Source organism: Leuciscus leuciscus (assembly GCF_965113295.1).
Source record: "Leuciscus leuciscus genome assembly, chromosome: 11".
Lineage (NCBI taxonomy): Eukaryota > Metazoa > Chordata > Actinopteri > Cypriniformes > Leuciscidae > Leuciscus > Leuciscus leuciscus.
In genome coordinates this window covers 24,224,447-24,238,073 of record NC_138735.1, presented here as the reverse complement: position 1 = coordinate 24,238,073, position 13,627 = coordinate 24,224,447, and the positions used below count along the sequence as shown (strand labels likewise).

General features: G+C 35.0%; 1 protein-coding gene across 7 annotated transcripts in view; it reads left to right on the top strand.

Annotated features, from left to right (window-relative positions):
- prkag2a (protein kinase, AMP-activated, gamma 2 non-catalytic subunit a) overlaps positions 1 to 13,627 on the top strand; it is a 68,410-nt gene that overhangs the window by 11,240 nt on the left and 43,543 nt on the right. For all 7 annotated transcript variants that reach the window (XR_014209988.1, XR_014209989.1, XM_082184447.1 and 4 more), the window contains exon 3: positions 3,046 to 3,319. Coding sequence is in view for 5 of the 7 variants with exons in the window: in XM_082184447.1 (XP_082040573.1) it covers positions 3,046 to 3,319 (274 nt within the window). In the remaining 2 variants the exon portion in view is untranslated. The remainder of the gene's footprint in view (positions 1 to 3,045; positions 3,320 to 13,627) is intronic.

The window sequence follows — 13,627 nt, the reverse complement described above, 5'->3', positions numbered from 1 at the left end:
AATCACCCATAGAGGCCAGCAAGGCAAGGCTAGAGAGGAGATAAATCACCTGACACATCTCAGGTGGTGTCCCTCCTCTCTGTTGTTGAAGGTGAGCTGGAGTTACTGAATCTGAAGGGCTCTTTTGAAGCTTTAGGAGGGTTTGGAGTACACATTTTGTAATCAGATAATTTCCACTTCACTGCTTCACCAATGTTTTTTGTTGTAAGCACTCAGGATATTAGCTAATATTCTCCTTGTTGAACAGATGTTTGATTAACCCTCGGCAAGGTCAATGCAGAATCACCGGTGTGGACGAACATTTGTGTGCAAATGAAATGCATAGACGTTTGCCACAAGAATGCCTTAGATTCTGGATCAGAGCCAAAATAAGGGTAGTGTGAATTGAACGGTTTAAATTGCTGCGTCGGTATGTTTCATTTATCTCATGATCAAAGGTTCAGGAACAGGAAAACTCAATGTCAGTGAAGACTTTTTTTCCATCGGCACTTTAACACAGAAACAGTCAAATGTTTCCATGACCACCGAGGGTCTCAGAATAAAAAAACATGTCATCACTCCTTTTGTTAAGCGTACAAAGCAAAGTTTTTCTTTCATCTTAGTCTTTCATGGTCTTCAGAAACATATTTTTAAAGGGATAGTTCAAATAAAAATGAAAATACTTTCATCATTTACTCACCTTCATGTCATTCCAAACTGGCAAGACTTTCTTGTTTTGTGTGTGTGGAACAAAAAGCAAGAAATGTTGGTAACATTTTATTTTGATGGTACACTTTAGACATTCTTCTAACTATCCTAACCCTAACTTTGCAGTGTTGTTATCATTACCTAAAACTTATTACATACTACTCGTTTGGCATACTGTTTCCCATACTATATATTAGGGAAATATTTGATTACGGATGCATCTGAAATCATACATGGTTTTGTGTCATTTGGATTACTGTTCTGTTGTATGGTCTGCTGCATCAAGCAGTCATTTAAAAAAATTACAAGTGGCTCAAAACAAGGCTGCAAGACTGGTTCTTGGTTGTTCTTCGAGAACTAGTGTTGCAGAGATGCATGAACGTCTTGCTTGGCTGATGGTCAAGCATAGACTATCTGTTAATATGTTAGTATACTTTCATAGAATTATTAACACTCGGACTCCTAAATTTCTTTATGATAATATCATTTACTATTCAGATATGCATTCACATTACACAAGAGGAGCGAATAGTCGACAGATTTCTTTACCCCTACCTAAATCTGATTCTATGAAGAGGACCGTGTTTTATAGGTCAATTGTGTTTTGGAACAATCTTCCAGTTGGGGTTCGTGAAATCAAGGGAAAAACTGGTTTTAAAAAAAGACTAAGACTGTATTTGTTTTCAACATCATAATATCGTCTGGATTGGTTGAGCGAGGTTGTATCATGTGCTATGTTGCTTTTCATTATTTTATTATTATTTTAATCAGTACTTTTTGTATTGTTATTTTTTTTCTTGTTCTCTTGTGTGTATTTATATATGATATATTTGGGAGTAATTGTGATTGTAATTATTGGGTTTTGTATGTATTGTTTGAACCCCAGGAAGACTAGCTGTCGTCTTGGCGTCAGCTAATGGGGATCTTTTTAAATAAACAAATAAATACGATAGCTTTGTGCGAGGAGATTTGTAATAATGAACTGTTTTGAATTGCGTTCTATATTTCAAGAGAAGGCATATGGTAGTTTTTGTGTGAGGAGCAGACCCAAACTGAAGTTGTTATTCACTGATCCCTTCAATGAATCATTGAGTCAGTGAGTTGAACTCAAGAACCAGATCAGCCTGATTCATGAATGAATAATTTAGACTAGTGCTGCGAACTGACTGAATGATTCATTGAAAAGATCTGACTCAAAAATCTGATTCATTCACATGCTACTTTTTCTCTTGAACATACAAAGGAAAACTAGTGCGGATCTCAAGGTTTTCTGTGAAAAACAACTTTTTTTCCTTGCACAAAGCTATTGTATGATTTCAGATGCATCCGAAATCAAATATTTCCCTAATGTATAGTATGGGAAACAGTATGCCAAAAGAGTAGTATGTAGTAAGTTTTAGGTAATGATAACAACACCGCATGAGTGCGTGTAAATGTTGACAGAGTGTTCATTTTGAGTGAACTGTCCCTTTAACTTTGCAGTCGTTCACTACAAATCCCACTTTGTTGTATTCTGAGAGCGAGCGAGGGGGGGTGTAGTTATGTAGTGTGTTTAGGTATACAGTACTGTGAGGTATTTATGCCACTGTGTGAGCCTCTATAATTTCACAAAAGCCTCTTGACAAAACAAGGTCATCTGTTCTTTTGGCTGTCTAAACAGTTTTCCGTGGCTTTGTCTGGCTGTTTTTGCTGTGTGAAATTCCCATGTGAATGAACGGTGGAAACATCAAGGACTCACAGTGAATCTGAATGTTATGACGTCTCTTCATTTAGTATCTCAATGTCTGTCTGTCCTTCAAACATTCCCTCAATGGTCATCAGCATGCATAACGTCACAGTAATGACTTTAAATATGCTTAATCTGTACAAATGCCATTTGTTGACGATTTTGTGACTATCCTCGAATGCATAAAACCAACATTTATGTCATTGTTCTGTGATGTAAAATCTCCCAGGTAAAGATATCTCTCAAGGCTCAACAGTGTATTGTTTCATCCATAAAATTGTGCATTATGACTTGTTTTATGGACATATTTTCTTCAGGAAATGTAAAATCCCAACTAACAGGGAACTTTCTGAAACGTTCTAGCAAGGTTCTCTCAAAATGATGAACAAAGATTATTCCAGTAACATTAATAAAACGTTTGTTCAAAGTTATCTGGTCTTCAATAATGTTCTCAAAACGTTAGCACAAAACTGGATGTTTTGAACATTCAGAGAACTTTCAGAAATAACTGAATGGGAACGTTAGCAACACGAAAATATTTTAGAACATATTTTTGTTAGCTGGGAATCTACATTGATTGGATTATGCTGTCATAATATAGTGTGTGATTTGTATTTTCATTTACTCTCCAGGGGGAGCCTGGCTGCCGTTCAGCCAGCCCGACCAAAACCTTCTTCAGTCGGGGTCCTTTTAGCCGTCCCTCTAGCCCTATGTCTGCTCCAGCCCGGTCCAAAAACAGCCCTGGATCTCCCAAATCCATCTTCCCCTACTCCCCCAACAACGACTCCTCGCCCAAGTGTTCACGTCGCCGCAGCTTCACCGGAATGTTCCGTTCGTCCTCCAAAGAGTCCACAAATCCTTCTACGTCTCCTGTCAGCATCAAACTCTTCTCTCGGGCCAGGAAAGGTAAGACACATGTATCGTCCGTCTTTCAAACAGCTGCCATAATACTTAAAGTCTGAAAAATGCAACATTTAAAGTGGTCATATGATGACAAATCACATTTCCCTTCCCTTTTGGAAATATACTTTTGTTGTAACATGTAAACATAGTCTGACTTTTGTACCTTAAAAATCTCTAGTCCACCAAGACCATTTATAGAAACTATTGAACGCACAAATTTATATTTTTATTCAGCTATTTCTATTTCAAATAAATGCTGTTCATCAAAAAATCCTGAAAAAAAACGAGTATTACGGTTTCAACAAAATATTAAGCACAACTGTTTTCAGCACTGATAATAATAATAAATGTTTCTTGAGCAGCAAATCATCATATATGATGATATATACACTGAAGACTGGAGTAATTATGATGTTAGTATACTTCAGCTGTTATCAGAGGAATAAATTCAACTTTTAAATATATTAAATAGAAAACAGTTATTTTAAACTGTAATAATATTTCACAATATTACAGTTTTTTTTTCTGTATTTTTAATCAAATAAATTCAGCCTTGGTGAGCATACGAGACTTCTTTCAAAACCATTAAATACATTTACCAACTGTGGAACGGTACGTAATACGTATATACACAATTTAGCGAACAATTGTTCTTTTGTGATGCCACGTGTTTTTTTATATGTTTTAATGCAAGAGTCTTTTTTAAAAAATGTTATCTAAAGTATGTTTTATATGTAGTGTTCTACAATTATATGATTGGTACTGTGTTGTTGAGTTGGCGGTCTTCCATAAATTTAGTCAGTGTGAGAGTTTGTGATGTTAATCCTATGAGCTGACTTAACTCACGCTTAACCCTTAATTTGACATTCATCCAGACTAAAAGATTGTTTAATGTGAATTATTATACCAGTATCCAGATACCAGCATAAAATATCAAAATGTATATTAGCATTGGTGAGATGAGATGCTATGAATGCCATTATCACATCAGTGTGTGGTGTGAGTCAGCATTTAGTGAAACCTTTCACAGGTTGTCTGTGTCTGGCTCAGCCCGGGGTGTGTAATGTTGTGGATAATTGCGCTGTGTGCTGATTTAATCGAGGCGTGGGTGTTTCTTAATGCATAAGACCCTGATAATGAATTCAGCTTTCAAATATGTTATCCATGTGAGTCTGATTTAAACATCAGAAACAAGAGGAGGGATAGAGTGAATATAAAGTTACTGTCCTTGATATACTGTAGGTTTGTGATCAGAGCTCTAGATTCAATTATGTGTTACTCAAATGCATGAGTGTTATCCTTGGTGACTAATGACTTTGTGTTTTCTGGGCTCCTGACAATGTTTATTTTGTTGGTTGTGGTTAAAATGTCATCAAGAGTAGAAGATGTTGAAGTGAAGATAATTGAAACTATCCATGTGACGTGACATTTCAAATGACTGTTATTTATTTAAAAGCACACAAAAACATCGTTGACACGTAGTACTTTGCTGTTTTCTCTGGGTAGTCAGTTTTACAAGGAAAAGATTAATCAGCCGAAATGTACTTTGTTCCCACGAACTGAAAGTGTAATCAATAATTATAAAATTAAAGCTTGTCTTGGAATAAGTATGAGAGTGGAGTGACCTACAATTAGATGATTTAGAGTGATTAAGTGTTTGCCTGAGTTTGAACGTGTAGGTAGAACTGGTCGGTAAAGTAGTGAAAGTAGGTTAGGTCATGGGTCTTATATTTACAAATAATAAAGCAATTTTATAATATAAATTTACATATTTATACATGCATACATACATTATTTTTTTATTTTTTATATATATATATTAGAAATATAATATATACATTTATATTTTTGTTTATATAATACATTCTTTATTTTAAATTGTTTAATTAAAATAACAAATAAATATATCAGGTCACTATTTAATGCGTATATATATATATATATATTTGTTCAATTAAAATAGAAATTTGTATATATAAAATAGAATTTGTATATATCAGGACACTATTTTGTGCAGTTTTACTGTAGCAAGTGATTTCACATTGAAAAAAAGTTCAGAATGTAAATTAATGTAGTGGAAACAAAATGCAGTGTAAATGTGTATTTTTGCAGTGTGTGGGCGAGTATGTGTGTCGGTGAACCACACACAGGACAATACACACAGTTGGGAATATTTTTCTTCATACACACACAGACTTATATAACAGCACTACTATGCTTCTCTGACGAGCCATTAGTTGCTCTGGCTGGCAGACTTTCCTGTCAGCCGAGAACAACAGTATTGATTTATTATTCAATACTGGAGTTGGAGCAAAGCTGGATTCCTCTGTCTGATTGTAAGGCAGAGCTGGTCAGATATTAAAACATTAGAGGCACTCGGAACAAGAAAAGGAAGATGTGTTTCTGGACTACGTTTTTTTATTACTTGATTATATTGATCTGTATAATGAAGTTTTTATCTGCTAAGTGCATCACACACACACACACACACACACACACACACACACACACACACACACACACACACACACACACACACACACACACACACACACACACACACACACACACACACACACAGAGAGAGATGTGGGATATGGATCCATTTCAGCATTGATCAAATCCTGGTGATCTCAGGGCATCTCATGAACGGGTGTGTTTTTAGCTGAGATGTGTTTGTGCCAGTGACTCTGAGGCTGAGCATAATGAACACTGATGGACAGAAGCTTCTGATCAAGCTGTGTTTGTCATTCAGGAAATGACACTCTTGCCAGAGAAATTCTAAATCCTTATATATCCGGGAATTGGGCTGCACCCAGGCAGTGACATCAATGCAGAAAGCACATAATTCAATCATGGTTGCTTTCATTATATTAGCTGAAATGAATCCTTGACTCGTGATGTTCTCAGAGCTCCTTAGCACAGGCAGCTGGAGATGAGGATGGCCGTATGTCTCTAATATGATAACAATTCAGTTTTTGCCTCAATAAGACCGGGATTAGGAAGGAATGATGCTGTGTCATCCTCTATACACTGATGCTTGTTTGTGCCACAATCTGATTGTTTGGTTTTATCGCCACCTACTGGACAAAATGTAAATGTTGCATTCTTGATGCATGTCTATAGTCATGATTATATTATATTATATTATATTATATTATATTATATTATATTATATTATATTATATTATATTATATTATATTATATTATATTATATGTTTTGAAAAAAGACTCTTATGCTCACCAAGTCTGTAAACAGTATTATTGTGAAATATTGTGAAAGCTATTTTCTACTTTAATATATTTTAGAAGGTAATTTATTCCTGTGATGGCAAAGCTGATCCTTCAGAAATCATTCAAATATGCTGATCAGGTGCTCAAGTAACATTTCTTTTTATTATCAATTTATCAATTCAATTTATTATTTTTTATGGAAACCGTAATACATTTTTTCAGGATTCTTTTATGAATTGAAAGTTCAAAAGAACAGTATGTATCTTTGGTAACATGATAAATGTCGCTACTGTGGCTTTTGATCAATTTAACGCATCCTAGTCTACATTTCCTTCAATTAAAATTCTTGTCCTCCAGACTTCTATTAAACGGATAGAAAGGTTTAGTGGCTTTTCATGTCATGTTCCTGTGCGACCACTAGATGGAAGCAAAGTAGGCTAAACACAATTATTGCAAGGTCGTTTGAGGATGAAGTCTTTCTCCAATGGTTTTCTATCAGATGGTGACCCAGGACAGTATTAGAAATGATTAACAAACAAAAGTAAACAGAAGCAATCTTAAAATCAACCATTGAAATTCATGAGTTCCATGCTTCTACCAGCCAAAAACTTAATTTTATACATTATAAAAAAATATTGCTATTTCATTGATCATCACATATACAGTAGTGTACAACATTTGAAGTGCATCACAACCTTTCATCAAAGTTATACATTAATTTTGCACAATACCCATTCTTGTCTTAGGACAGCTTTGATGATTTTTTTTTTTTTTTTGATCCACTTCAAATGTTGACTACTGTATTTGAATCATATAAATACAGCCATGTATAACTTGCACCAGCTCAGCATCAGGGCCACAGACACCCATGCGTTCCCAGGAGAGTGAGAGTGAGAAAGACAATGAGAGAGAGAGAGAGAGAGAGAGAGAGAGAGAGAGAGAGAGAGAGAGAGAGAGAGCGATATCGAGCATTCAAGCACATGAAAGAAGCACTAAAGCGCGTCAGTGGGGTCTTTTCTACCTGTCACACATCCTCACTCACTTCACCACAGGAGCTCTGAGACCCTAGAGCGCTGATTCACAATGACTCACAGCACTTGTCGCCAGGCAACGGTTAGATAAACAGCGTGTGCTCGGGGTTCAGCTGACAGATGCCTGCGATGAACCGAGTCTCAGCAGTGGACTGTCACACACTTGTCCGAGTTCATCTGTGTGACACGATGCCCTCTATACTGACCAAAAAAGGCATTATTGCTCTTTTACCACCATCTATGGGTAAAGAGAGGAAGTAGCCTACATGTTATCATTATAATTGGTTATAAAAGTTATAATTGTTTCAGTTGGTATACTAATGCAAAATAGACTGGACAATTATATTCCACCATGGCCTCTTAATAGTTGAAAAAAAGTACCATGGTATTACCATGATTTATTTTTTAGACTTGTACCGTGGAAGTGTTATTATTTTAATAGGCTATTATAGCATTTATTAAAATTTTTTTTTTTACTTTTTATTTGTATATTTTTCAGTTTTTATTTTTGTTAGTTTTATATTTATTTTATTTAGTAATTCTAGTACATCAGCTTATTTATTTCAATTTCTTCCCAAAGCAATTTTCATTTAAATTTAAGTTTTTCATTTAATATTTAGATTTAATTTTATTTACGTTTTACTTAAAAAAAAAGAAATATATATATATATATATATATATATACATACACACAGTGTATGTGTATATATATATATATACATACATACATACATACATACATATACACATATATTTATATATATTTATATATATATATATTTATTATTATTATTATTATTATTATTATATAATATATATATATATATATATATATATATATATATATATATATATATATATATATATATATATATATATATATATATATATTTTTTTTTTTTAGGTTTAGTTACCAATAACAACACTGCATGGTACATACGTTTCAGTAGAATATATTTTAAAATCATGTTGTATGGTAGCCTATTAATAATTATCTGATTATTTAAAGTAGGCCTACATTAGAGTACAATGGATATACAATAGTATATTAATATGGTTATCATACAATGGCATATACCAAAATATCATAGTATAATCTGATTATCTTGCCATCGTTGCACTTGCATATTTGTATAGGAAAATGATGTACTGAATCAGTTGGTTTCGATTCTCCATAAAGGCTGTCGTCTGTCACTTTAAATGCTTGAGCTCTTTAAAGCAGGAGGTATTCTGATTGGCTGTCAATGTCACCTGAAAAAAAATAGTTCTGAAAGTGATTCCAACCATATCGTTTCTCAGCACCGTTGTCATTATACTTGTGTGTGGACTCTACTATTATTTTATATTTAGAAAATTTTTTAGAGCTATATCTTCATCATTATAGTTATCATCCTTGGTTTGAACAGGCCTTTAGGGAGTATAAACCAAAGATTTCAGGAGCACTGGTCCTATGATGATATGAATGCTGTGAGCTGATGCCAGCGCTGCTGTTATGTAATCCAGTCTGTGAGAGACAAGAGTTAATTTTAGGCCAGGATGTGTGGAGAGCAGGGGTTGGTCCTGTCAGCGCAGAGAGAGTGATAAGAACCCTTTAGGAATCATCTGACCCTGCTGAAATATTCAGGCTCCTGCCTTTGAGTCTCTTTTTTCCATCTACACACACACTCTCTCACTGGGAAAATGCATGCTTGTTTTTTCAGAGGTCCGGGTGGTATTAGTGAGAGCTTCACCTGCCAATTGTCTCATAGGTCTTATATATATAGTCTATATTTTGCTATAAAAAAAATTAAATTATATATATATATATATATATATATATATATATATATATAAATAATAATATTATTATTATTTTTATATGAATACTGTATATATTATAATATATATTTCTTTCTTGCTAAGTAAATTTGTCTTGAAATAAATTAAATAATTAAAATTACTTTTTTCACTTTAATTAATAGATAATAGATCATTTTATTTGTGTTTATTTTAGAATTGTATATTTTATTTTATATTATATATAAAAATATCAAAAAAAAAAATATTTGAATAATTAATACAATCTGGTTTTATTTACACTGTTAGACTTTTTATCGTATTTTTGCGGTAACTTACTGGCAGCACTATTGCCAGTAAGTTACCGTAAGTTCCCCTTTACAGTAGCTTACTGTAAATGTGTCTTACGGTATGATGCCCTTACCGCAATTTAATTTTACAGTAAGATGCCCTTACCGCAATTTCATTTTACAGTAAGATGCCCTTACCGCAATTTCATTTTACAGTATGATGCCCTTACCGCAATTTCATTTTACAGTATGATGCCCTTACCGCAATTTCATTTTACAGTATTATGCCCATTTTACACTTTTATTATTTATATTTTACATGAATGCTATTTAATTTAATAAATTTCAAAAAAGTGACTTGAGTCCATGTGCATCAGCATATTCTTTATTCACTCTCACAATCAATTACATCCATTTTATTTATTTATTGTGATGCAACATTAGGCAAGGCAGTTTTATTTATATCGCACGTCATACACTTTGGCAATTAAAAGTGCTTTACACAGTAAGGAATTAAAATAATTACAAAATTACAAAAAAGGAAAATTAAAGTGCCCCTATTATGGATTTCTGAAAATTACCTTTCATGTAATGTGTAACAGCTCTAAGGCCTCGTTTACAAGTGAAATGTAACCCAATTCTGATTTTTTGCTCATGTGTGACACAGATCAGATGTGTTCTATGACAGTGTAAACAGGAAAAAAAAAACACATGCATTCAGATATTTCAAGATCGGTTTCAGGCCTCATTCATATGTGAAAATAAATCAGATATAAATCAGATATGTGCCAATGCGACTGTCAAGTAAACAGGCTGATCGGATTTTCTGAGGCATTAGGCTACTTCTCCGCGGTTTAATGACAAGAGCAACCCCGATGCACGTCTGCAAAGGGACGGATGGCCTGTCGAAACGTTGTGTCGTCATAGGAGAGGAATGTGGACAAACGTTGACACAACATATCAAAGGTTGGCTTGCTCATCCTAAAATTTCGGACCCACTGCTTCTCGTTAAAGCTCGCCACAATATGCTCCTACCAGTCCTGAGATCTCTCTAGCACACAATAACTGAAGCATATGCGTGCACTGCAATGATGGCACTTTTCGTCCTCCTCTGCCTCATAATCATGGTGATGTTTGGCGAACTTCGCATATATCGCAGAGCTATCATCAAGCATATTTCGCATTTGTCCATCTGTGTAAGATAATTGAACCCTTTAAGCATGCGCAATGTTTCAGATAGTATGGCAATTGTAAACACCTGAATCGGATATGGGTCACAATTGAAAGAACATGTAAACCGACGGTCAAAAAAAAATAAATCAAATATATAGCCAACAAATCAGAATTGGGCATCAAGACCTGCAGTGTGAACGAGGCCTCTGAGGCCTAATCGTTTTTCAAACGAGTCATAAGCCATTTAGTGGTGACGTCAAGACGGAACATTAGCATATTGCCGACACCAGGGAAAACTTGAACCCCTTCAAACACTACAGCTGATCCCTGTGGATGCTGGATAGCATCATGTTGAGAAGACGCTGTGCTGTACAATGTGACGGTAAAGCCAGTTTTATTTTCACTGCCCAAGGATGAGCATGTGAAGAATCAGTGGTTAAAGTTCATCTTTACCATGATATCATTGCAGTTTAATCCTAAACTTTTGCTGTGTTCCCTTTATTTCACTGACGACAGCTTCTCAAATCTCGGAGTTCAATGCAGGATTCGCAAACCGCTTGCTTTTGAAAGATGGTGTTCTAAATAATTAGTTTTGAGTTTTATATTGTGTTGGTCTCCTGCTAACTGGCTAACTCACATTATCACTGTCTTACTTAAAGGGTTAGTTCACCCAAAAATGAAAATTCTGTCAGTAATTACTCACCCTCATGTTGTTCCAACCCCGTAAGACCTTCGTTCATTTTCAGAACACAAATTAAGATATTTTTGATGAATCTGAGAGCTGGATCACTCCTCCATAGGCTTCTAAGGGATTGGAACTTGCTGGCCCAGAAAATGTATTAAAGACATCGTTAATATAGTCCAAGTGACTACAGTGGCTCAATCTTAAGTTTATAAAGCGACGAGAATACTTTTTGTGCGCAAAAAACACACAAAAATAACGACTTTATTCCACTATTCGCGTACAACACAGAAGCGCTGCGCAGTTATACTACGTGAAAAAAACTCGAGGCCCAGAGAAAACTAAATGAATAGTGGAATAAAGTCGTTATTTTTGTGGGGTTTTTGCGCACAAAAAGTATTCTCGTCGCTTTATAGACTTAAGATTGAGCCACTGTAGTCACTTGGACTATATTAACGATCTCTTTAATACATTTTCTGGGCCAGCAAGTTATAATGTCTTAGAAGCCTATGGAGGAGTGATCTAGCTCTCAGATTTAATCAAAAAATATCTTAATTTGTGTTCCGAAGATGAACGAAGGTCTTACGGGGTTGGAACAACATGAGGGTGAGTAATTACTGACAGAATTTTCATTTTTGGGTGAACTAACCCTTTAAATACCTATGCTAATCAGTTTATGGGCCAGGATTATCTATAACTGTGTCTATTAATGCAGTGTATCACTAAGAAACGTCCTGCTTGAGTCGTCCTTGTGATGGAGGTTCGGGTTGAATAACTAGTTCTTCCAGTGTTTCATTATTGTACTTGCGTTCGGATTGATTTGGTAAAATCGACGTCATTGTTTGTTACTGTGTTTAGTTTACAGTGTAGGAAGCCTCAGGACAGCTGATGTTGTTATGGCAATGGGTGTTTTTGTTTAAGACGTGCGCTGTATGCAGTAAACCAATCACAACAGACTGAGCTGTCTGGCCAGTAGCATGTGGAAAGGAGGGATTTAGAGAGATTGATTCATCTGACGAGCCGTTTAAGAATCTTTGAAAAAATGTGGTGATGTGCAAATGTATATTATGAGAAAAATAAACCGTTTTTTTTACCTTTGATGCATGTAAACCTGTTGTAGGTAAGTGTTGTAGTAAATAGCATAATAGGGGCACTTTAAAACAGTTATAAAAACAATAAAAAAAATTTACAGTACAGTTATAAAATAAAATAAAAGAATAAAAAGATAATATATAGATACATTTCTCATCTGGCAATACACCGGTGTATCATATTTTTCTCAACTCCCAGTTTTACGCTGAGATTTTCCCATGGTGATTACACTGTGTCTGTGGTGTTCTTGCGGCACGCCTAAGAAATCAACTTATCCAAAAAAACTGATTTTTCCCTAAAGTCGTACATGAGAGGCTCTAGGACTGACTCACGGGGTAACCTCGGGTTCACTGCCCCATCAGTCCGCACCCCAAAGATTTGTCCAGAAGCTCTAGGAATGGAATCGATCCAGTCCGCACCCCACAGAACCTCGAGTTTAATTACACGTCAAACTCACTACTTCACCACAGACAGAGGTCGTCAGCATGGTTTCATCTCTCAATTTCCCCAATTTAGTAATTTATGTTTGTCTCTTACCCAATTGCATTTGAGTTCAGTTTAGAATCAAAAGGAGGATGCAAAAAGAGAACTGAATTCATAACAAATCAAAGCAGGGATCATGACAATACGCAAAAAAAGCATCCCAGCTGGTCTTGACTGGCCTCCATACCGGTAAACCACTGATGGCTGATCTGAAAAAACAACAACAACAACAAAAAAAACAGAGAAAATGTGTGAGAAATGGTCATGAGTTTATTTAATCTAAATTTGTTCATGGACAGACGAGGAATCAACTTGTGCAACAGAAGTTATTACCAGTCGAGTTAGTTTAAATAGTATAGCTTTATTGCACATCCCTTGTTAGGGAACTCTATTAATTGCCTGAATGTACAATTACGTTAAAGGTACACTGAGTAACTTTATGGCCCTTCAAACTTAAATCTGAAATAGAAAGCTTTTGTAACATTACAAATGTTTTTACTGTCACTTTTAGCTCAATTTAATGCATCCTTGCCTTGCATCCTTATTCAT